Raw genomic sequence first — 26732 nt, forward strand, 5'->3', positions numbered from 1 at the left:
TAGCTGCTACCTACTTTTCCACTGCTATTTTGGTTTATGTGACCCCCCATCTCACAAATGGAATTCATAATCCTTTTCATTCAAACTAATAACAAGCATTTGTTAAGCACCTACTACTCGATAGGGATTGTACTTGGTAAGAAGGATTAAAAAAATAATAAAATAGTTCCTATCTTCAAAGAGCTTACTTTCTAAAAGTAATTAAGATGGTACCAGAATGATCAAGTCTTTTTTAAATGTTTCAACTCTCAGAATCTTTTAGAGTAGGGATTCTTAACCAAGAATCCATTTAAAAGGATCTGTGAACTTGCATGAAAAAAAAAGACATTTTTATTTTCACTAATGTTGAATTAAAATTTAGCATTTCCCTCAATTACATATTACTACATATTTATTACATTTTTGTACATGCAGTACAATTACTACATAATTACAATTACTACATTTATTTCGTGCCTTTAAAACACTATAGTGAGAATGGGTCCATAGATTTTATCAGACTATTAAAGGAACCCAGAATATGAACATAAGTGAAAAACCCTGCTCTAGAATTTGTTTCGTGGAAGGGCATCCCTTTCTCATTTTGCTTTCTTCCAAAGTTGCCCATAATTTAACAGTTGTTGAAGTGAATATAGATCTAGAGAGATATAAATGTACACATACATATATACTTACACATAAAATATTGAGAGGCTAATTATAGCATAGGGGGTAGAAAGCTGACCTTGAATAATTTAAATAATTTTGGAAGATGTTTGTTGCTTGTCCTGTATTCTGGAAGAACACCATGACATCAGGGAGGTGATGCCATGACATGCAAGTGAGTTGGGTTTAAGTGAGGGAAGGTTGGGCAAAAGTCACCTGCCTCACTCTTCTCCAGAATCTACTGGCTCCAATGGCCAGAAATAGATCAGGACGACTGAAGACAGTCCTGGACACAGTGAGAGACTTAGGCCTGTCTAATTCTTTAACAGGTCTCACTTTGACAGTTCCGTGAACATCCAATCAGTGATTAATGCTAAATAAGAAATGAGGCAGAGAACAGCCTCTTTTACTCAGTCCCCCCCCCCCCCCCAAAAAAAAAAAAAATCAACCAAGGAGAGGAAGACTCTCTAGGTTTTTGGCCAAAACACAAACAATTACTATTTATATTCACTCTGAGCCACTCTCTAAGACTGTAAGTCACAAAGAAAGGGGATATCTGCATTAGGAGAGGAAGTTCCTTCTTTGGGGAGTTTCCCATACCAGTGAAACCACAGGTCCAAACCCTACCCTAAAGCCTAAAATACATTCGAGATTCCTTTCTAGTTGGCTTCCGCCTACAGGGCTCATTGCAAAGTGAGTGAGGTATTTAGTATGATAAAATATACCCAAAGGCAGGTCACATTTTTGTTTGGTATATATAGAAATCTTACCCTGACAACTGACATTAGAAAAACACAACAAAATTTCATTCAACATACCTCTTTCCTTTTTGCCAATGCTTCCCTTCTGTAATATTTCTGAAAACAAAACCACACTGATTACCTCTCTTTCAGAAAACAAGAAGTGTTTCTACTCTATTTACATAACAAAAATGCTGCCAAATGCATTTTCTAAAGGACTTACCATAGGCTTCTTCTTCAGTTAAGGCATCAGTGATGTACCTGAAATCTATGCAGGATATTAGCTGCTTAGGGTCCTGGTAGTAAATACAGTATAAAAAGGGAAAAAGCAAATTGGAAAAGGAAGACGTGTACCATGACTAAATACAAATGCCCATGCAACAGTATGTTAACATAAAAATGTGGCTGAGCCTGCTCCTCTAAATGAAGGTATCTTTGAAGGTGATGTTCACTTAGGCTACCAAGATTCTATTTCATCAGCCTAAACTCAAGTCCTTCCTCACCCAAAAGTTAATCAGAGACAAAAGTTAGTGTAGGCCAGATCATATTTTCTCAAGGCTCCAAATGCTGGAATTCTTTCATGCTCCTTTTTCCCTTCCTCACTGTCACTGATATCTGCTTCCAGCTAGCTGTTTGGGAAGCATAAAGTAAATCCATTCACACCGAGTTATAAATGACTGATGTTTTAGTGTTATCCCTCTTGAGAGTGTTTATATTTTAAGAGGGAACTTCTATTTTCATACTTTTATTAAATCTCCATCTGTACTTGACACACACAAAAAGCACCATATTGCTATATAAAATGTTGCTTTTCTGTCAGATTGTAAGGAAAAAAAATATTTAAGGCTATCTCCTTAAAACTTGGCTTTTAAGATTGTTTAACTCAAATAAAACCCCACATTGTTAAGCCAATACATAATGGAGAAATTCACAGAACTGATAAAAACAAGGAGCCCTTCTACAATTGATGGCTATCCCTGCAATTCCCAGTTTTTTACCACCACAAAAACAGTTATAAACCTTTTAGAACACATGGATTTTTTCCTTTGCCCCCAGCCATCTTTCGAAATTGTCCTAGGAGTGATATTGCCATCACTAAGGGCTGGACAGAGGTGAAGCTCATAGCAGGCATTCCGTTATTTTACTAATATCCTACCAATTATAAGCAAGTGTATAGGCTATTGAAAAGATATTCAAGAATCCTTTAGGACAGGACAACATTGTTATCTTTGATTTTGTCCACATTCTTCCTCCTCAGTAGTCAAGTGGCCCATATTGGTATCTATCAGTCTAAAACTTCTAAGTAACAACAAGGAAAAGGGCTAAAATAGTCTTCCTAGTGTTCTCATCAAAGTGATCTCCCATCCTGTTCTAGGCCATTTATCTTGGAATCAATGTGAATGGTTAAGCACAGATGTTCATATTTTTAATACTAGCATATCAGAAGAAGCTCAGGTTTTAAATAGATTTTTTGCTTTGTGATTATAGGGACATTCAGCCAGTTACTCTAATTATTATAAGGCATAGTAACCCTGCCAGTTCTGAGGCTGTCCTGTTCCAGTATGCATGGTGCATGCAGGCAGCCTCAGGTTTTGAAGGCTTATGCAAGCAGAACAGAGGCTTTTAGCAGGTCCTATCCAGCTGGAAAGGACAAGAGACATTTGTTGTTGCAGATCAGTCTTGCTAAACTGAGAGAGACTTATCAGCAGGGAAGGTTTTTCACTTACAGAAAATCTCCAAAACCATCTTTGAAGTTGTCTGGGTGAAGTAGTATATATACAAATACCTACCTGATATACACACACACACACACACACACACAGATGAAATTACAATATACATACACTGATGAAATTACAACTCTCTCAAGGGCTGAATGAAGCAACTGTACTACAGTGATACAATGAGTATAATTTAAAAGCATTTCTTTACCATGTCAACAAGTAATTTCCAAAGGGGCTGTTAAAAAGAGAGAGAGAAAAGACATTTATTTAACTTATGTGCAAAAGTAACCCAATAAACACCTACATCACTTTTTTTTTCCTGATAGAAAACCAGAGAAAAATGATTGCATGTGACAAACATCTGTGTTATTCTCTTTCTGCTCATGGCCTTCTGTTTTCTCTTATACCTTTGCTATCTCTTCCTCTTCCTGGTTCTTTTCTTGCTATATTCCTTTCCCCATCTCTCCTCACACCTTTAAGGAAAACAAACCAGTTCTCAGTTTCTCCAAATCACAAAAAAACTGTCCCACCCAGCTCTACTGCACATCAAAGAAAACAAATTTAGGAAAATTCTATCAGCCTTTTGTCATATGTTATGCATATTCATGAGCAAAATAGCAATGCCCATTAATAGTAGTTATGAAAAAGATAATCCAACTGAGCTCCATTTAAAAAAAAAATTACATTTTACCTTTCCCTCCTGCTTGGCCCACAAGTCCCATAAGGCATTCAAAACAGCTGCTGTAGCCAAATGCACAACGCCTTTCTCTGGACCAATCTATAGAGAGATAAAACATAGCACAGATATTTGGAAATTATGACTATGGGATGTTTCAAAAGTTTTAGTGCAGTGCTGAACTATTTAAAGCTTAAAAGCTGCACTAAAACTTTTGGGACACTGTATTCCCAGCTTCTCTGAGAGTCACAAAGTTTAAAATCTAAAGAAATCACCACAAGATATTGGATGACAAGTCTGTTCTTTCTTAGCTTGCAGTTAAAAATGGAAATTCCACGCAGATGAGTAAACTGAGAAACATTTTCTGTCATCATGCTGTTGCTAAGTGTCCAAAGTAGAATTAAAGACCTGGTCTCGGCCATTTCAAATCCAGTCCTCTTCCTACAATGCCATGCTAAGAGCTTCATGGTCTCTTGGCTAATTTACAGTAAAACTATGGCACATTTTCTTTCATGGTCCTATCCCAGGACTCTTTCTCCTATATCCTATTTCTTCTTTGGGGGTATATTAGAAAAATTGGTCTCCCTACCATAACTCTTTGCCCCCCTGCAATTCATTCTCCATTGAGCTATTAAAGTGATCTATCTTCCTAAAGTATAGGTCTGATTGTGTTAACTCACTCCCCCCTCCCCCCTCCCCCCTTCCCCCCCCCCCCCCCGGCCCCAATTTCTCTCAATACATTTCAGTGGCTCCCTATTACTTCTAGGATCAAATACAGCATAAAATCCTTTATTTAACATTCAAAGTTCTTCACAGCCTCTCCCCATTCCCATACTTTTACAGCTTTTTTACACCTTACAAAGCAAACATGTACTCTTTGAACCAGTGATACTAGACTTTCAATCTAATAATACAGGAGACAATTTGCAAACAAACATGTACAAACAAGCTACATACAAAATAAACAAAGAGAAGGCACTGGAACTAAGAAGTAAAGGTGGGATTTTAGCTGGGGCTTAAAGGAAGCCAGAGAAGTCAATAATTGGAATGGAAGGAAAACAGCACAAGTGAAATACTGAGAATTTGCAAAGCAGTAAAAAATCTATTTACACAACAGCTTGCTTAAGCCTTAAGCAAGCATAGCTACAGTGAAAGTAATGGAGAATCAGGTCTATTGTCATCATTATCATCAATAAGAAGCGAAACATAACACTTTATGGCTGAAATGTTTGTTTGTTTGTTTTTTTTAAAAAGAAGTGTCTTACAAAAGGCACATTTCTCCCACAGTTTCTGGATGGAGTATTAAACTCTTCCCAAACCCTTCCTCAGACCCTGGACTTTTGGGGCTCACTCCACTTGGCATCTGCTGCTCTGGTTGGTTTCAGCTCCATGGAAGAAGATGCCTCCTGCACCATATACCTCTTGTTCCCCTTTACTCCCACTTTCCTACCTCCAATCCAACCTAAAATTTATTCCCTAGTACTTTCTATGTTTATTGATATCAAAATGATGGTATGTATAGCGAATAGCATATATAACATTTTAACAAAGTTAAAAGGCATATAGGTCTGATGCTACAATCCAAAATTTACTTCTAATTCTTGCCTTGTTATTCTTTCTATGAACTTTCAGGTTTCAGATCATTTAAATGGATATTATTTGCATGGATTCACACAAATATAAAGCTTCCATTAATGGTCATAGAAAATCTTAAAGAATTATGCCATTGTTCCAAACAGAAAAACATAAAATGCTCCCAAGATTTCAGCCTAGAGAAAAAATAAATAAGTGAAGAATTGGCCAGAATATTTAAACATCCCCTATGAGCTAGTCCATTAAAGATAGCAGTAAGAGGAGGAGAAACTGGAGGAGGAGCAATAGCACAATGCACAGATTTAGGTGTCAAGAATACCTGGGTTCCTACCTCTGATATTTAACATCTATATGATGCTGGGAGAATCATTTTTAACCTCTGCATCCCTCAGACAACTCCCTAGGACTTATCTATTAAATTATAGATGAGTTCTGATCTTCAGTGAGGAAGGAATTCTGCCGATTGTGAAATCATGCACCTGAGTATTTGTACATCTCCTGGTGATGGCTCTACAACATGCAACACCATAATCTCAGAAGAATCAAGATAACATGGAACCCAAGAGGCAATGGAAAAAACACTGGGTGTAAGCAGGCTCTAGTTTGTAGTTAAGAAGTTGAATAAAAGGGCAGCTAGGTGGTGCAGTGGATAGAGCACCATCCCAGAAGTCAGGAGGACCTGAGTTCAAATGTGACCTCAGTCACTTAACACTTCCTAGCTGTGTGACCCAGGCCAAATCACTTAACCTTAATTGCCGCAGGGAAAAAAGCTGAATGAAAAATTCAGGGCATATATAACAGAAACACAGGGTAAGCAATCACAGAGAGACAGAATAAAAAATGGACTACTAGAGTGCTAGGCCGGTATCCACTGAGATATTAAGAGACACCAAGGGAGGACTCCAGAACATTAGGTGAATCATCTATGGAAAGAGATGAGCAAGAATTGCACAAGATAAAATGATGTATTTGTGCTGCAATTTGTACTGATTAAATATCTGGCAAACAGTAGACAATAAAGGCTTATTGATTAATTTGCAGACTGGACCCTTTATGAAGAGTTTATAGGCTTATTAATGAATTCATTTTGGACTAAATTTCCCTAAAACCCTGGGATTAAGCATATAGGGAGTAGAGGAATAGCCTTTTCCAATATCACTCTAGGATCCCAGAGAGGGTCAAAGAAATCAATGTTGCTTATTCTGGGAACAGAATCCTATCAATTATCTTTTAAAATACCTTGTTCAAACCCCTAAAATCCTAATTTGTCTCTCTCATACATGTTTTTCTCTGTAGCAATTTTCTCATTGTGAGGCATACTTGATATTTTTATAATTGTTGCTTATGTTCATTGTATACCTCATATTTTCTTTGCTAACTAGTGAGTCACTTCAGCATTCTACAAAATAAGCATCTTACCCATCTGAGCTGTCCATCACTAGTGAGCTGCCTATAGAATCCTCTGAAGTCTCTGACAATATCTCCAAGGTCTTTATTAAGCACATGATGGGAAAGTGCTTTTATGGCACAGACAACTGTAAAACATAATTAAGCATTTGGTTTTTGATTCTGCTTTTTCTTCATAGTAAGCCAATACATTAAGGAAAATACTTCATTAATTAAAAACCAACCTGTGTGATATGTAAAATGTTTTAAACTTTAAAAAGAATCCCCAAATAGGTCCTTCCAATTATAATAAATGAATAAAACTTTAAAAACCCACAAATATCATGCCTTTTAATATGTGTGATATTGTCAGTAATTTCTAGCAGAGAAAATTAATGTTTTGATTGGATTTAATGAAAGAAATTAGACCCTCAAACTGTGATATTCTTAAATTATTTTCCTCTCATATTTGTTGTTGTTCAGTCATGTTTGACTCTTTGTATCATCATTTGATGTTTTCTTGACGGAGATACTAGAATGGTTAGCCATTTCCTTCTTTAGTTCATTGTATAAACTAGAAAACTGAGGCAAATAGATTTGCCCCACACAACTAATATATATCTGAGGCTAAATTTGAACTTAGGTCTTCTGTATTTCAGACCTAGTATTCTATCTACTAACCAGCTAGATGCCCTTTTGTGTTTGACCAATGATCAAAAATAGAGTTAAATGTCACCTGTTGAAAATAACTGGGAGGAAAGGGGGTTTGAATGACAGAAAATTATTTTAAAATTCAACATTATTTTTGAGTACAGGAATATTTGCTATCAAAATGTTTCTATATTTAAAACCTAACAGAACATCACTCTTTGCTGATGAAATAAGATTATGTATTGCTATATTAAGTAATAATAATAATAATGATATAGATGTAATGCTTTCAAAGTACTTTCTTCACATAAAGGCAATGGAGTAGATAGCTCAGTAGCTTAATGGTATAATGAATAGTTCTCTAGACTTGGAATTAAGAAGACCTGTGTTTATATTCTCTCTCCCCTACCCCCCAATTCCTCTTTTACTTACTGGAAATATGATTCTGGAGCCACATAACTTCTATGAATCATTTAATCTTTCTAATTTTCAATTTTCTCAACTGTAAAATGGGGATAATAGCACCTGCCTCAGTGTGTACTATCTCATCCAATGAGATAACATGTGTAAAGTGTTTTACAAATCTGAAAGCATTATACAAATGCTAGCTATTATTATTGTTGTTATTACTAGTGGCTCTGGGAGGTTATTTGTGTATCATATGCTCGTTTTTCTTGAGCACAGTGATAAGTAAACATGGTTTTTGTTCCTCAATGGTTAAATACTATGGCATTCTTTTCAAAAAGAATTTGTGTCCTTGTATATAAAGGGAATTTGAAGAAAAGAGTTGTAACTTAGGGGACATTATATTCACTAGAATGCTCAATTTTGGAGCCCTTGGTTGGGAGCGATACTATGAATCATACCTGGATTAGTAGGTCACAGAGTAGTAAGAAAATACAAAACTGTTCTCACAATATACTGGATGCTGTGATATATATTGACTACATAATTGTATTTTTTTCTATTATATTCTACAACTAGAACAGTAGAGAACATGAATTTTAATTATTGAAACTGTGATAACCAGATCAAAAAAACTGTAATACATTGAAACTTTAGGAGTATAGTAACATATACTATAATGCATATTGTGATGGAGGTGAGAAATGGGAACCACAATCATTTAACGACATTTTTATGGACTAAAAATGTGGAAATTTTCCAGTTATCTGATGGCCTAACAGTGTGAAATAAGGAGAGGGATGATCTTATCCACTGTTCTAAAAAGAATTTGTTGTTTTTGAATAAGAGGTACCTGTAATGTTATTTAAACCATGACCTCAACCCTGATGTTTTGTCTAAAAGGATCTTTACACAATTGCAAAAATATTTGTTCACCTCCCCTTATTTCCTGCTCTTGAAAAAGAAATGTCTTCTTATTCTGATAAACTCCACCAGATTATCTGACAAACACCCTCGCAGAAGCTCCCTTTTTCTGACTTAAATTTTTCATTCTTTCTCTCCTTCTCTCTCTCCTCTAAAAGATATTACTTATCTATCCTAAGTTGTTGCAGAATGCTGCTGATATACTCTAAGCAGAACTGAAAAGTTGTAAAAACTAAATCTGTACTTGTAGTAAGTTGAAGCTGCTATCAGTAGTTTCCTTAGCATGCTAATAAATCTCTTTGATTTTATTTTGGCCTCCTATTTTTGACACATAGTTATTAGTGTTTCATTGATGAATATACTTTTCCTATGAGGTTGAGAAAATTCCCTGTCAATATACCACTAGGTCCCAATTAATTAGAATAATAAATCTCATGGAAGTGATTCTATTATTCAAATTCATAGTGAATATTTTCAATGGGCTAGAACCAATGATTTTTTTTTTTACATAATTATGTAACTTCAAATAGTATAAATTTGACTATATAAGATTCATTATTTTCACTAATTGGGACTTAACTGTATTCCACCAAAGTCCTATTTCAAATCATATCATGAGATGGAGAACCCTAGGTTCTTGGATATTATGCTAGCAGAGTGCTGGACCTGGCAAGTCCTAACAACTTAGAGAAGTTTAGAATATGGCTCCTGTGACAGACTGTAAAAAATAGCCTGGAGAAGTTTGGAGAGGCTCAGCAAGAAGTAGATCTTAAGATGATGGATTTTTCAGTCACAGTAGACAGAGTAGTCCCTACAATGAAAGAGCAGATCCTTAAAGTATTAAAGCACACTTTGCAAACATATGAAGCACAGACACATATATGTTAACCTATGAATGGCTGGGCACATCCTTCTAACTCTCCTGTGGTATCTCCATTGAGCATGTGGCTTTGCTTCTCCCTGTTCTTGGTCTCAGCCAAAGGATGCTTTGGGAATAATGTTTTAGCCAATGGGGTGGAAAATCTGTCTTTTTACATATGCAGTGTTTTAAAAAGTTCTAATTCAACTGGGGGAAATGATCATTTTTTCCCTTCTTTTCTGAATCATGTGATCACAGAAATGCTAATTAAGCTAAGTGAAGTAACTAAATATTCAGAAAAGGCCAATGGACATGTTTCATTTCAAATGATATGAGGTCTTATTGATATAGCATATTTAATAAGACCATTATGAGTCACTTGATCTGTGTGGTCAGATTCAAATGGGTTCTCTTTATGTTGTGGCTTCAAAAAAGCAGAAACAAAATGTTACCACAAAATAACACATTTATTTGAAAAGCATTAAGAAGAAAAATAAAATCTATTTTTGTCTCTCTTGGTCCAGGAGGTGGGCAGGAAAGTTGGAGTAGAGGTTGGGGATGGTCCTAAAGGTCCCAGAGTCAGGAGTTAGGGCATGTGAGCCAAAGCTGAAGATCTATCTTAAAACCCTAAGCTAACCGGCAGTCGTAGGTGAAGGCTAAGCTTCCTGGCCATGTTCAGAAAGAAATCTTGGTTCAATCCCAAACAAGTTTTTAGCCTACTCTCACGAAATCAAGTATCCAAACCCAGAAGTCCAAACTTTGGTTATCTAACTCACAGGAAATGGTTCCAAAGGCCAGGCACAAGGCTGCAAAATTGTTACTATCTTTGGTGAGCTTAGTCTTGCTCAATCTTTTTAGACTTATTTTACATATTTTTCTCAACACTGGTTATAGTAAAAAAGGCTTTGCAGTCATTAGAGGTTGTAACTTATATCAGGGGTCACGTCTAGGAACATGTGGAAGCTAGTTCATTTTAAGATATATCTCAGGATTGTTTTGATGAAAATCTTATGTAAACAGCCAAGAGCCATATAAATGTGTGATTATTAGCAGTGTGAGCAGCGGTACTGCTTCCTCCTAGTGCCAAATGGAATAATATACAACTATATAGACAAAATAACATCATGGTCAAAGGGCTTAGTCCTGGAAGGTGCCTTGGGATATCACCACCCCTCATTTTATTGATAACAACACCAAGGTTCCAAGTGAGGATTTGCATATTAGAAATGGGATTTGAACCCAATTCCTCTAGACTTCAAATCCAATAGTTCCTTTTATTATACCATACTACCTAGATCCCCAACCTCTCTGCCTCAGATTTTAAAGTCCATTCTGTACTTGAACAGGAAAATTTTTTTCAGCATGTCCTATATGTCCTACAAATAAATGGTAACGTACCCATTGTCTGAAGGAGGCTATTTCATTTTGGGAAACTTCTGGTGAGTAGGAGATCCTTCCTGATGTCAAGCTGACACTCATTATTACTCTTATTTCTGCCTTTGAGGTCAAACCGAACATGTATAATCCCTCTTCCACATGACAGTCATTCCTATACTTAAAGACAGTTCTCAAATCTCTTGCTCTCCTTCCCTTCTCTGCACTTAGCTAAGTATCAGCAGTTCCTGCAACCAATGCTCATGTAGAACATTCTCTAGGCAGTTGGCCCAGAGCTTAGAATGTCAGGCCTGGAGGCAGCAAATAAGAGTAACAATGAGTGTCACCTTGAGTAATAATGAGTGTCTTTAGGAAGGATCTCTTACATGTAGGACTTGTATTCTATTTGTAGTACATAGCTGAAAAATGACTGATATCAACAACTAGACTTTATATCTTCTTCTGGAGGCACTCCAGCTTATCAACATTTTTCTTAACATGTGCTACTCAGAAATGAGCAAAATACTCTTATGTGATCCGATCAGGACAGACACAAAGTAATACCATTATCTCCCCACTGCTGGACACTATGTCTTTCTTAGCTTTTTTGGCTTTTCATTCACATTAAGATTACAATCCATTATAAAACCCTAAGATCTACTTCAGATGTACTACTGACTAGATACAGATTGCTTCTTCTCATCTTTGTGACTGATTTTTCTGTATACAAGTATAAGACTATATTTCTATTCAATTTCCTCTTAGTAGACGGAACTAATTCTAGCCTGTTGAAACTTTTTTGGGATCTCATCATTCAATGTGTTAGCTTTCCCCCATGTCTTTGTATCATTTGCTAATTTAATAAATATGCCATTATATTTTATCTATACCATTGCTAAAAGAAAATATTAAGTAGAATAAAATCTAAAGAACAGATCTTTGCAGTGTTTCAAAAGAGATTTCCTTTCAAGTTGACAGTGAATGTTTAATAACTATTCCAGCTATTCAAGAGTTCCTAATTTTCTATCTTGCAAGTCAAGACACCACTCTCCTGATGTCATTGTTCTTCAAAAAAAAAAGGATGAACAACAATAATCTTCTAATTATACTATTTGTCTAGCACCCCATCTTATGCAAAAAGTAAAATGAGTATGGCATTGTTAGATGGAGAGCTGGAACTGAAATCGAGCTGATAGCACCTATGCTCGGCTTTGTCATCTACTTTAAAAGAAGTCAATGATTTTTATAGTATCCACTTCACAGGTTTTTTTTTTAAGACTTAAAAGGGATGAAAAAGCCCTTTGCCAACATTAAATTATATAAATGTCAGTTATTATTATTACTATTGTTAAATACTTTGTTAAAATCTAGACAATCTCTATGTACAATAGGATAATAGATTTAAAGCAGGAAGAGGTTGTAGAGATTATCTTGCCCAACCTTTTTGTTTTATAATCAGGAAACTGAGACCCAGTTGATGAAGGTCATATAGTTAGTAGATAAATAGCTAACTGAATAATGGATTAGAAAGATATATATAGCAGATGGAATCTAAATACTCTTTCTTGTTGAATGACTGAATATCACATGACCATAAGAGGACCATAGAGTTAATCCAGAGCAACCCCCTAATTTTGCAGATGAAGAAACTATGGCCCATTAGGGTAAAGTGATTAAGCCTTAAGTGGAACTGACAGTAAATAGAAAAAAATGGGATTTAAGCCCAAGTTATCTATTACCCTTTTACTATATTCTTTCAAATTAGACCACATCATATCCTTGTTTATTTCTATTGGCATTCAATAGATAACAGGTTCAGTCCATACTACATTCAAAATGGTTGTCAAAATGAATTTTAAAATCAAAAGTCTGTAAATTATTAAAATTAGCTACAGAAACCCTAGCAAGTGGCATTGAGTCCAAAGAATTTAACTAAGGATTTAAAATACTGCTCTCCAAAAAAGAAACTATGTACTTAATTAGTATTTTCAACATGCCAAGTTAAAAAAATATTATTCCCTTAAATTCAACCATTCCACTAATTACAGAAACATATGAAAGGCCAGTCCTAAGGAATTTTTAAAAGATCCGAGAAGTAAACTCTAGCTTTACTAGTATTAAATACATTAAATAACTTCCAGAAGGAAATCATTAATGTTGAGAAATGGAGCTATAAAAACCTAATATTCTACCACTTTTAACTAAAAGCAGAATTTGAAGATATATGTCTTTATGAAAGCCATCTTCCAACATTAATAAAGAAAAAAAGCCAAATCCCACTTAAAACACTTTTCTAAGGAGATGCAGAGAATGGAGTCAACATGAAATAAACACTTTAACTAAAATGAATAGAATGCTATCAATAGAGGATAAAGGAAATGGAACAGAGGATAGAGTGCTGGAGTTGGAGTCAAGATGACATTTTCTAACTCTGTTATTTTGGCAAGTTACTGGAGCAATTACACTTTCTCCTCTCCAAACTCATTGGGTGCATAGACTTGTATTTATTGAATTTAAATTTATACTCTCTAAGTTTACTCATACTTGTTACCTTCTCTTTTCACATAAGGACTGTTTCATTATTTCTTTGAATCCTCGGGGTCCTTCTTCAATAGCATCTGGCCTAGAGTAGGCACTCAATAAATGCTGCCGATTAAAAGATGAGGCTTGGTCTCTTAAATGGTTATTTGGATGTTCTTTCAGTTCAAAAACCCTCTGATGCCATGTACTTTCCTGAAAGCCGATTTTAAGTAGGTGAAAGAAAGGACCTAGGGAATTCGATCTTAAGAAGAAAAAGGACATGAAAAGCATTTGACTGCTTAGAATGTTGTCTGACGTTAACTCCCATTTATTGCTTTGTGGTTTCAAGTAAAACCATTTTGGAAACCGCATTTTCAGTTTCAGGCCACTAACAGACATACCAGATACTGTGGTAAGTTGCTCATTCCCTCCTAATAACTTGGTCTGAATGGAAAAAGCCCTGGGGTGTTAAGAAGATCCCTTCCAATCTAAGCCTTCTATGAATCCATGATGACACTGTTCCAAAAAGGACTCTTGCTCCTCAACAGACACTCATTTTTTGATGAACTAATATGTGCCATAGATATAAGAAACAGAGGTCTGAGAAGAGAGAAAGGATTTGAGACACAACCTCCTTTATTTTTTAGAACTATCTGTGCTCAGTAATAAAAGGTAGGTGCTATTCTTATTTTACAGCTGGAGAAACTGAGGCAAACAGTTAAAGGTCTTGTCCAGGGCCACACAAATAGGTCTGAGGCAAGACTGGAACTCAGGTCTTCCTAATATCCACTATGCTACCTATATTAAAATGATAATTAAAATGAAGCTAAATTTCAAACCAAGCAACTACTTAACAACATTAATTAAAGCTACCCTCACGGAAAACAATGGGAAAATAGACCTAGGGAGGCCAGTTTTGAAGCAAATTTTAAGTAGTTAAGGAGGGAAAGGGAAAATTTTCCTTTAAAATCATCCTACTTGATCCAAGACAATCCCAAAGGACCAATGCTGAAAATACTATCCAACTCCAGAGAAAGAACTGATATGGTTTGAATACAGACTTAAAGCATGCCATTTTTCCCTTTCTTTCATCTTTTTCTTTTATTTGAATCTTCTCATACAAAATAACTAACATAGAAATGTTTTACATAATTGTACATGTATAACCTATATCTGATTGCTTACCCTCTCAAGGAAGGGGAAGGGTCACAAGAAAGGGAGGGATGGTATTTGAAACTTAAAACTTTAAATAAAAATGTTAGGAAATTGAAAAAAAATCCCACTTATATTAAAAACAAATAAAACTCAAATGATATTTCTTCATTTTCTTTTATTTCAAGTTTTCAAAATGTCAAAATATGGTTAAACCAAGACAAGATTGAAAGATGCCTAAACATTAACAGTTATATACCTAAAGAAAAATCGACTTACCAACTTCAGTCCCTTTCCCCAAAGTAAAGGTGATTCCATATCCCTTGAGTCCATCTTTTGCATCTGTCTCTATTATAACATAGGCAGCAGAATAGTCCGGATCTGTGTGCTGTGTGGAAACATTCCAATACCCCACCCCCAAATAAAAATGTTGGTAAATCATAAGTAAATGGAAGTCACAAGTAATTTAATTAAAAGCTAGCACAATAATAGAGCAATTTTGAATTGGTGATGAAGTGAATGAAATTTCTCCATCAGAGTCTTCCATGGTGTTTCTCCATTACAGATGAACCTGGAATCACAGAGGGTATGCCAGGGGAATCCTGCCATGGTTGGGTCTTACATAATGTTAGTGTTACACAGTGACAATGACTCTGAGTCTGAGGACCAGCCCAATTCAATTATGAGAAGCTCATAACTAGAGGAAACCTGGTTACTAAGTGATGATTTTTTTTTTTTCTAATAGCAATTCAAAAAAATATTTTAGTAAGTATTGTGAGAGAAATTTTCTTTAAGCATACTACCTCACACAAACAATTTTCACATTGTACAAATCAATTCCTCTGAAAGCTCTGAAGGAAAATGGGGCCTATTTATATGGGAGAGTAGAAGTACCAGAGGCTCAGTGGAAGATTAGGAAAGGAATATGCAAAAAACTGAAACTTGAATGAAATTCAGTTCCAAGAACTGGTGCTTTTTTGTTTAATATTTTCAGCCATTCCTAAGTCTGCCTGCTGCATTTAGAATTTTCTTGGCAATGATATTGTAGTGATTTATCATTTCCTTCTCCAGTTTATTTTATACATGAAGAAATTGAGATATACAGGATTAAGTGATTTGCCCAGAGTCACACAACTAATATCTGAGACTGGATTTGAATTCAAGAAAATGAGTATTTCTGACTTCAGGTCCAACATTCTATCCACTGTACCACTTAAGCTGCCCCAGGGACTGGTGCATGGATTACCAATGAGTAAAAACCAATATGCATAGATTGTTTAACATTATGCAAGGACAATGGGGAAGATAAAGAAGGAATTGAAAAGAAGTCCCATTAATATATTTAGTCCCTGGTCTTCAGGAATTCTTAACTTTGAACTTGTAAATATTTTGATATAATTGACTTTCTTTTTAATCCTATGTATTTTATTTTATGCAGTTAAAAACATTGGGGGATAGGGTCAGACTCACTAGATCACCAACATAATCTATAACATACAAAATTTTAAAAGCTCCTGCCTGAAGATCACCATCGATAGAGGGAGTAAAAACTAATATCTAAAATGATAAAAATTATATAAGACATAGTATGTGAAGTATGTTGAGCACCATACTATATTAGTCCAAATACATATTGCCATTTTCTCCCCCAAGATCTAATTTATATAAAACCTGTTATGTCCTATAATCAGTTTCATTTTTCTCAAAGTATTTTTATTTTATTTTCAGAAAGATATCCTGGTTGGGTATGTTCTACCAGTTGTGACAACCTCTCCAAATGCTACATTTTGATTATGAAATTGTACAAATTATATGTCATACTCTAGAATGCTATCAAGTATTCTCAATGAAAATCTTGATTAATGCAAATGTCTATTCTTTAGCAGTTGAAAAAAGAATTGAATGAAAAATGCTTGTTACCCAGGCTGTAACAATCTGTTAAATTAGTGCACTAATATATGACCACAGACTGGTGCTACTGATAATTGGTTGACCCCAAACTAAGTAGTGGAAAAAATGATATTAGATAGGATTTGGGAAGAGATGGTAGATCTATGCTTCCAATTATTTCAAATAGTTCGATGTTACAAAATCCTGTTTCTTTAAGAGTCCAAATTATCCTGGTTATGTTGTCTATATTGCTGTAGAGTTTAGAACTCCATAATCTTAGAAGTAAAATAATAAGTAACTCAAGGAGCCACTTCAAAATGTATGAAAGGGTTGTGCTTGTTGCATTGTGCTTGTACGAAGTTTAAGACACATTACTGAAAAAGAAGAAATAAGTCTGAGCGCTTTAAACTTTAAACCCAGTAAAATTTACTTTTTTGTTCCTCAAGATTTTCATTTTTGATTTCATGAAACAAAGCAAAGACAGAAGCCCATTGTGTTTTTTTTTTTTTTTTTTTTTTTGGCCAAAAAGAACATTAATTTAGAGACAGACAGAGAAAGAAACAGAGAGTTTCCAGTAACGGGCTTAGTGGAGCTAAAATGATTGGACTTCAAGGAACAGCCAATAATAACCCTAACCCAAACCTCCTCAGCTCAAGGTTTAAGTTATTTACTGCCTTAGAATTAGCGCAAATATGGCAATGAGAAGATTATAGGAAGATCAATTCTTATGGACATGACTCTTTTCAACAATAAGATAATTAAGGCCATTTCTAATGATCTTGTGATGAAGAGAACCATCTGCACCCAGAGAGAAGACTGTGCTAACTGTGTGGATCACAACATAGCATTTTCACTCTTTTTGTTGTTTTTTGCTTGAATTTTATTTTCTTTCTCATTTTTTTTCTTTTTTAATCTGATTTTTCTTGTGTAGCATGATAATTGTACATATATATACATATATTGGATTTAACATATACATACATACATACACACACACACACACACACACACACATATATATATTTAACATGTTTAACATATATTGGATTATTTGCCATCTAGGGGAAGGGGGTAAAATTTGAAACACTAAGTTTTGTAAGGGTCAGTGTTGAAAAATTATCCATGCATATGTTTTGAAAATAGAAAGCTTTAAAAGAAAAAGAATTAGTGTAAATAGTAGGTAGTAATAGGTCAGAAATATAGGGCTCTTCCCCCTCCCAGACTGATAGCTTTATGAGGATAAATTGAACTATTATCTAAAATTTTAGACGATGAGAATGGTCTTAGACAAATTGATACCAGGGGAAAAATTACTTTAGAAAGGCCAAGGTCACTCACTGCACCCAGGGCCCAGGAAGGAAAACCTTGTGGGGTATTTGCCACTGGATTTTGATGCTTGGAGGAGAGAGTGAGGCTGACAACTTTACACAATTCTATCCCATTCATATCAAATTCATAGGCAAGGGAAGACATCACTCTCTAGATGTCCCTGGTCCTCTTGAAGAAGGAAGGATTTTTCCATTGTTAACTATTAAAACCCCCTTTTCTTGCTATCTGCTCTCCAAAATCTATTTCGTATTTACCACTTTTAGTGTCTTTAATTTGTCTGTAATCTTTTTTCATAAATAAATGTATCTTTTGGCAAGGAGAAGATACTTGTGAGTTCTTTACATGTAAATTGTTACTGAACTCCAACATTTGTGCCAATTTCCAGATCCTAATCTCATCATTTGTTGCCAAATCCCATCATTTTAGTGCCTACGCCAGTCTTATCATATGGTGCCAATTTGGTGTTCCCAACTCATCAGTAGGATGTGTAATGGCAATAGAAAGAGATGAAATAATCCAGTCTTTAGCCAAGAAACACTGGAAAGACATTATGCAACAAGGTAATTGACAAGACCGTATATGGAACAAAAATAAGTCTAGTTAGATAAGATGGAAAAACCAGAGCTAAGAAATTAGATTTGATAAGGTAGGAACCATGGAAGCCTTTTAAAGCAGAAGAACACAAAAATAGAATCTGGGTGAATCTGAAGAAACAGAATTAGTTTGCAATATTTCAGATATGATGTAATCTAGACCAGAATGTCAAATTTAAATAAATATGAAAGCCATTTAGTGCTTTAAGGTTTGCAGAGTACTTTCCTTATATTATCTTATTAGAGTCACACAACAATCTTGGGAGGGAGGAACCATTATTATCTCCATTTTAGAGAAGAGCAAACTAAATCTGATAGAGGTTAAGGGGACTCCACCAGTGTTAATACAGTGTGTGAGGAAGGATTTTAACTCATGTTGTCCTGACTCTATTCACTTTACTACCAGCTCAGTTGCTGAAATCCTGAGCATTGTACACCCAGAGACAAATACAATACTTCAAATTATATTATCCCAAACTGTGATGGTTCATAAAAAAACTGCATGCTGGAGGGAAAAAAAAAAAAAGCTAATCATAAAATCAAGAGATTTGGTTTAGAATCCCAGGTCTAATCCCTGTCTGACTCTGGTTAAGTAACTTAACTTCTGAATTTCTGGTTCCTCACCTGTAAAAAGAGAATTGCATTTACCTATCTTTTAGGGATGTTGTAAGAAAAAGAAAAAAACCCTATTAGGACTGTGCCTAAAAAGTTATCAAACTGTAAAGCATTATAAAGATGTAAACTTGGTATTTCTCAGCAACAGGTTTAAATCTCTTGTTATCAGCTTATAGGGACCAGCACTATGAAGTACACAGCTATTAGAGGAAACAGTCATTCATTTTTCAGTTGTATCCAACTGTCTGCAACCCTATTTGGGATTTTCTTGGCAAAGATAATGGAGAGGTTTGTCATTTCCTTCTCTAACTGTTTAGTGATAAGGAACAGAGGCAAAAAGGATTAAGTGACTTTGTCTAGAGTTACAGAGCTTAGTGTCTGAGGTTGGATGTGAACTCAGGAAGATGAGTTTTTCTGATTCCAGAACCAGCAGTTTATCACCCAACTCTCCAATTAATCTCTCAATTCAATCTCAAAATTCAAGGAATGAGAAAATTTACATACTGAGTCACAATTTAATTTTAAAAAATAGATTTCACCAATGTAATTATTCCCTCCATTGATATACTGACAATCCTTCTTTTCCTCAGTATAGCTGATAAAAAAAAAAAAATCACCTTAGCTCATAATTAATTGGATCCTCCTCAAAGCATCTGCAATAGTAGAACTTGCTAGGATTAGCTTTGGGCAATCCATGATCCTTTTTACATCAGGATAAGACATTAGAGTAGGACTTTGAAATCAGATTAAATGAACACTGGGACAGCATTGATAGGGAAAAGAAGCTATAAAAGGACAACAGAGAGTCCAAGAGCATATGAGGGAGTGGAGGTGGTACAATATTTAGCCTCAGTAATGGTGGAAAGGAACGTAGACTAATAATATGTACATGTAAAGTAGTTCAAAGTCTAGGAGGCAGAGGGAGATACCTATCTAAATATGCTTTTTGTTCTTGTTTCCCTTTCCCTTTCATTCCCATGGTAGACCAAAGGATCTTGGGGGATTAAGAAAAAAATATGAAAAATAAGACCCAACTCCTGGTGATTTATTTAAGGAAAATTCCTAAAATGATTTCAAAGGAGTGAATGTTGGCAATGAGACATTTTAAAGATTAAAGAGTAATATCTAATCTTAAATCTTGCTCTTGACAAGCAGGAGAAAACATATTTAAAGGAAGATTATATACATTCTGGTAGGTTCTGCTTAACTGCTTCTTATTATGCCCCAGGAAGGAATATTCTCCTAGATAAAAAACTATAAAATAGCTAAGATTTTGGCAGGTTCCTTATTTAGAGAAAGCTGTTAAAGATTTCCCCAATTTGATACTGCTCTTCCTAATATAGCAATGTAGTGACTATATACTTGACAAAAATCACACACACTGGTGGGCAGGCCAATTGTGACCAGTACGAAACCATCACCAGAAGACTGTACTAGCCATACAACAATGCTCTCATGAGTTGCCTCTCCATGACTATACTCTGGCTATATGTATTCTTTTTATTTGTCTTGTATGGTCCCTAGATATGGTCACAGTGCTTATTTGTGAGAAAGTATGCTCTAGATTTATGGTGGAATGTTTTATTGCTACTTAGCTTGCTATGCTTTTTTATTTAATACTTTTGATTTGAACTAATTGGGTATTCTGGTGGACTAGCAAAAATCTATACATTGATAGAGATACATACTGATAGAGAAATTCTGCCTGATAAGGCAGATCTAACCTAGATTATTTTGCTCAATGAACTTCAGTGGTTCCTTGAGATCAAATATACATTCTTCTGTTTGGTATTTAAAGTCCTTTTGGAGGTAATATTGCATATTAAATAGTATTAGCCTGCAGTCTGAATGACCAAGGGTCAAATTCTGTCTCTTCTATTGGCTGTGTAATCATGGACATGTTATTTATTGCTCAGGTGACAAATGGTCTTTAAGGTAACTTTCTAGCTACACATCTGAGATTTTATGAGGCCTTCACAATCTGGCCCCAATATACCTTTGCAACCTTATTATGTATTACTGTCCTCTATGTAATCTACAATCTGGCCAAATTGGCCTTCTTACTATTCCTCATACTTGTGTGCTTATGCATCTGCTGTAGGTTTTGTCTTACAGGTACTCCTTCCTCCCCTTCACCTCTTAGAATCCTGCATCTCCTTCAAGATTCAGATCAAATGGCCCTTTTTTCAAGGCCTTACTAATTATTATCCTCTCCTCCAATACTCAACTCTAGGCTCCTAATAGCTTTTTCCAGCCATTCATTCACATTGTATCTAATTCATCCATATTTATATTATGTGTGTGTTGTCTCTTCTGATAGTCTTAGAGAATAAGGGACATTTTATTTTTGCTTTTAAATCCTCAGTTCCTGAGTGTCTGGCATAATAACTACTTAATAAATGTTTGTTGATTGTTTGATGATTACTAATTTTTTTAACCCTGGCTGGGCAAATAAATCACTTCTCATAAAATTAAGGGGTTGGATTAGATAGCCTCTGAAATCCCTTTTCTAAGTAGAAAGAGCCAAGATTAATTTATATATGAGAAGTGAGGATTTCATATCAATAATTCAATCAAGAAGTCTTTAAGTACCTACAGTAAACAAGGCACTGTGCTATTCACTAGAGATAGAAGTATAAAGAAGGAAGTAGTTAGTTTCTACTCCCAAGTAGTTTCCAAGGTTAAAATAAAAAATAATGCCACGATGTTCAATATATCCCCAAACCCCAAATGCTAGAGTAAGAACTTACACAAAAATTTAGAAAAAAACTGGAAAGCAATAAAACAGAAATTGGGTTTAGATCAATACTTCACAGTATATAATGTATGTAATAAGCTCCAAATTGATACATGGCTAGATATAAAGGGTAACAAACAAATTAAAGGAAGAGTAAAAGAGATATCTTTCATTAGTATAGGTAGAGGAAGAATTTTTGACTAAATAAAGGAGAGATTATGTGTAACTATCATTATTTAAAAAATTGAAAAAAAACTTTTTACATGCAAAGTCAATGCCTTAAAATTAAAAATGCACCAAACATTGGCCTCCTATAAAATTTGGTGATGGATTCAGATATGCAAGAATAAGAGTGATTTGTTAAGAGATAAATTAAGAATTGAATAAATTATTCAGTATCTGGAAAGATAAGCTATCAACAACTATATGAAAAACTGTTTCAAAAAACCAATTGTAAGGTAGATAGATAAATGCCATTGAAATGAAGTTCTCCCTTGTACCCAGAAGATTGGTAAAGGTAACAAAAAAGATAAAGTAGTAATTAGTATATTCTATGGAAAGATACTAAGGATATTATTATCAGCTAAATGAGTCTAGCCACACTGAAAAGTAAAGCAGGACTACAATCCAGAAGTCACTAAACTGTGTATTCCCTTTTATCTAGCAATATCATGACTAGGCATATAATTTACAGAGATTTTTTTAAAAGAGGAAAGATATTCATGTGTGCAAAACCTTTTTGTTTTAGCAAGAACTAGAGTTAAAGAGTTCTCATGACTGAAATAGCTGAGTAAGTCATGATATGTGAATATAATATTTGGTGGGTAGGAGGTATGTGGGTAAAGTCACATACTTCCCTTCAAGTGACGGGATTACTGAATGTTAAAAGTCAAAAGGCCAACTAGACCAACTCCCTCATTTTATTGGATAAAGAAACTGAGGCTATAAGTTTATATAAGTTTGCTGCAAATCTGACTCTAGAATCCATATTTTCTGACTTTGAATCCAATGCTGTTTATATGGTACCTTCTAAAGTTAGTTAATTTAAAACATTTTAATGTTAGCACTTTGGTTGTTTAGAATTTAATTTGCAAGAATTACAGGAGAAAAAAACTAGCTTTTAGCAACATTTTACTCATTCTAAAGAAAAAAAAAGATATGAATACTTGGGATTTTAAAAGTCAACTTTTTAAAAGGACATGGGGGAAAATGTACAAAGGAGTGGCCGAGGTTTGATGCTTTTTTACTCTCTCAAGTAGGAATAAGAAAACTTGGGTTCTGTTCTTTCTACTAATAACCCATCATAACCACCTTTGCTTTGGTCACTTGAGAATGAAGTGCTCATTTCCTTTGTAATGTTAACTTCATTTCTTGTACCCTTGATACCAGTTCCTTCCATTTGCTTAAGTATCTTGTGTGGAAAGGATCCTACTATTCATGTAGTCTGGATTCTACAACATCTCTAAATCTCCAGAACTATCTAAACAAGTAGTTAGGAGGGAAAAAGGATAAAAAGGGCAGCTAGGGCACAGTGGATAAAGCACCAGCTCTGGATCAGGAGAACCTGACTTCAAATGCTCCCTCAGACATTTAACACTTCCTAGCTGCGTGATCTTGGGCAAGGCATTTAACTCCAATTGCCTGGCCAAAAGAAAAAAAAAATCACAAATCCTTAATTATTCTTAAAAAGCTCTTCAAAACAAAATAAAAAAATATATGCTTGAAAAAATATCAGACTAAGTATGAGATCTTGGAAAGTTATCCATCTTTGAGATTCAGTTTCCTCATCTTTAAAATGAGACTGTATAAACTCCCAAATATCTCCCAGATTTAAAATGCTACATATATATTCTGAAAGGCAGTCCTTTATAGTTTTTTTTTTCCCTACTTGAAAAAAAATAATTTTCTAGCAAGCTGCCCCCCTTTTATATTTTATTCACATTTTAAATAGAGACCTTGTGGCCACGAAGGTAGAGAGCTGGCCACAGAGTAAACAAAACCTGGGTTTTCTTTCTTCTCTGATACATCCTGACAGCTAGGAGAGACCAGAGCAAACCAACTATTGCTTTAGTACCCAAGAAACTCTAAAAAAGCAACTGATTTGCATAGATAGAGGGTTCGTCATTGGGATGTTCCTTTATCACAACTAGGGATATATGAAAACCATTTTTCACAGTAAGGGGGGGAGGGCGCACATATTTCGGCTTAATATGAGGAAGAACTGGCTGACAATTGTCCCAAGTGAAAGTTGCCAACTCACTGAGCACTTAGTGGGGCAGGTGTAACCGGCAATTAGGGATTTAGCGAAACCTGGGGAAAAAATGTTAAATTATGTTTAATTTAGAGAGAGAGAGAGAGAGAGAGAGAGAGAGAGAGAGAGAGAGAGAGAGAGAGAGAGAGAGAGAGAGAGAGAGAGAGAAGGCAAAGAGAGAGAGAGAGAAGAGAGAGAGAGAAGGCAAAAAGAGAGAGAGAGAAGGCAGAGGGAGAGACAGAGACAGAGAGAGAGAGAAGAGAGAGAGAAGGCAGAGGGGAGAGAGAGAGAGAGAGAGAGAGAGAGAGAGAGAGAGAGAGAGAGAGAGAGAGAGAGAGAGAGAGGGAGGAGGGAGGGAGGGAGGGAGGGAGGGAGGGAGGGAGGGAGGGAGGGAGGGAGAGAGAGAGAGAGAGAGAGAGAGAGAGGGAGGGAGGGAGGGAGAGAAAGAGAGGGGAGAGAGAGAGAGAGAGAGAGAGAGAGAGAGAGAGAGAGAGAGAGAGAGAGAGAGAGAGAGAGAGAGGAAGCAGAAGTTCCTGAATGTTAAACAATTGTAGCACAAAATTAATCTTAAACCTGCGTACAGATGGTAAACTGTTGGATTCTTATCTATGAACTGCGCTGCGCCACGACTTCATCCAGGGTGGAACAAGGAAGATCAAAGTCTCCAAGTTCCAACTCCGCTTGGAGATTCTCCTCCCTAGTATACCGATCACCCCATCCAGGGGGCCTCAAACTTTTTAAATAGGGGGCCAGTTCACTGTCCCTCAGACTGTTGGAGGGCCGGACTATAGTAAAAACAAAAACTTTGTTTTGTGGTCCTTTAAATAAACTTCATAGCCCTGGGTGAGGGGGATAAAGGTCCTCAAGCAGCCGCATCTGGCCCGGGGCCGTAGTTTGAGGACCCTTGCTAGGCTGTACCTCCCTAAATGATTCGTGGGAAGCGCCCGGGATCAGGGCCCCGGGACGTGGGCACACGGCTTGGGACTTATCTGCAGCCTCGGCTCTTACCATGGCATCGGACCCGTGGGCTCCGAGAGAAGTTGGGAAACGCACGTCGTGAACCGACAGCCTGGTGATGCGACCCCCAACCATCTTCCTCCCGATCCGAACTGGAGGAAACTTCAAGATTTGTCCGCTTTACAAACCAGGGGGAAAGGACTGTTCGGCGGGGCTGACTGACTGGAGCATAGTCCGTCTTCGCCACCGCCCACGTACCTCGGTCCCCTCCCTCTTCTCTTCATTAGTTCTACATAGAACTACAGACTGGGTTATTATGAAATATCAAGAAGCATGATGGGAATTGTCTGCTCACACGCATGTGGGAAGTGTAGTTCTGTTAAACAGCTGGCAACGTCCACCTGCTACATCCCTATGATCAAAAAGCTTCAACGCCCCACCCCTCTGCAGATTCGATTCCCAGTGCTGCTTGACAGGACAAAGATCACCATTTCTTTGGCTTTAGTTTTGCCTTCTATTAAAATGCATATCACATCCTTGAGGACCTAATACCAAAATTTTTCAGTGATGTCCTAGCTCATTTTGCATTAACTTTTCAAGTTATTTTCATCCACTGACTAAGCACTTACTAAGTAGGTGTAAGACACTGTTAGGCACTGAGGATTCAAAGAAGTTGAATTTGTCCTGTAAATAATCCCCTTAAAGATAAATATGAACAAAATGATGTGAAGATGGACAGCTCTTTGCTGGAAATAGGATTTTCATTTCTCACCTGGCTTCACCACTTTGAAACTTCTTTGACAGCTCCACCATGACCCAGAAAGCTCATTATCATGATAATGTCATCAGCCTGTATATAAGGTATATGATAATATAGTGTTAATTCCAAAAAGGGATAGAGTTAAATAGGAAAGACAGAGTACCTAGGGATGGATTGGTTTTAAGAGGGGAAACATAAATGTAAAAATAATATACAAATGCTGAAGGAGGAAGAGACAGAACTTGCTCTTTCTAAAAATTGGGGTGCCCAGCAGATGACATTTCATTTTCATCTGAAACAGAAAGAGGGCTGAATTTGTTGGTTTTGTGACCCTGTGGACTATAGCATGCCAATCCTGTTTATGGAGTTTTCTTGTCAAAGATACAGAAGTGATTTGCCATTTCTTTCTCCCCTGCATTAAGGCAAACAGGTTAAGTGACTTGCCAAAGGGTCACAGAGCTAAGAAGAGTCTGAGGCTAGAGTTGAAGTCAACTCTGACTCCAGTCGCAGCACTTTATTCCCCTGAGACACCTAAGTACCTCTAGGGTTGAATGCTTGAACCCATTTAAACTCTAGTTTTATCTGTATTACATGTAATACTGACTTAATTTTACATAAATACTATAAGCCATGTAAAGAAAAAAATTAAAAAGCCTTTTTTTGGTGGTATTTTTGATGTCCTTATTAAAATAGTAAAATGTTTATAGTCCTCATTTTGAGCCAACTTTGCATTCCTGATGTAAATCCAACCTGTTATTATCTTTGATCATATAATCTTTTAGATATATATTATTGTAGCTAATATTTGATTTCTAAATTTTCTGTCAGTATTCATTTGGGAACATTAGTATATTAAGGATATTTGTTTTTCCTGTTTTGACTCTCACTTATTTTTAATAGTAAGACCATATTTGTATCATAACAAAGAATTTAGAATTCCTTCCCCCTTTT

The 26732-nt window shown here is 35.9% G+C and overlaps 1 protein-coding gene across 2 annotated transcripts in view; it reads right to left on the minus strand.

The window, feature by feature from the left end:
- ENOSF1 (enolase superfamily member 1) overlaps positions 1-25450 on the minus strand; it is a 53857-nt gene extending 28407 nt beyond the window's left edge. The window contains exons 1-7 of one of the 2 annotated variants that reach the window (XM_051970370.1): positions 25073-25450; positions 14929-15037; positions 6798-6913; positions 3801-3887; positions 3318-3344; positions 1609-1681; positions 1464-1502 (exon numbers count right to left, since the gene is read on the minus strand). In XM_051970370.1, the coding sequence (XP_051826330.1) occupies positions 1464-1502; positions 1609-1681; positions 3318-3344; positions 3801-3887; positions 6798-6913; positions 14929-15037; positions 25073-25156 (535 nt within the window). In that variant the 5' untranslated portion in view covers positions 25157-25450. Of the gene's footprint in view, positions 1-1463; positions 1503-1608; positions 1682-3317; positions 3345-3800; positions 3888-6797; positions 6914-14928; positions 15038-25072 lie in introns of those variants that run through there. The other variant, XM_051970371.1, reaches the window with a different exon arrangement.
- Between the last annotated feature and the right edge of the window lie 1282 nt (positions 25451-26732).

This window comes from Antechinus flavipes, chromosome 1 (assembly GCF_016432865.1).
Source record: "Antechinus flavipes isolate AdamAnt ecotype Samford, QLD, Australia chromosome 1, AdamAnt_v2, whole genome shotgun sequence".
Taxonomy (NCBI): domain Eukaryota; kingdom Metazoa; phylum Chordata; class Mammalia; order Dasyuromorphia; family Dasyuridae; genus Antechinus; species Antechinus flavipes.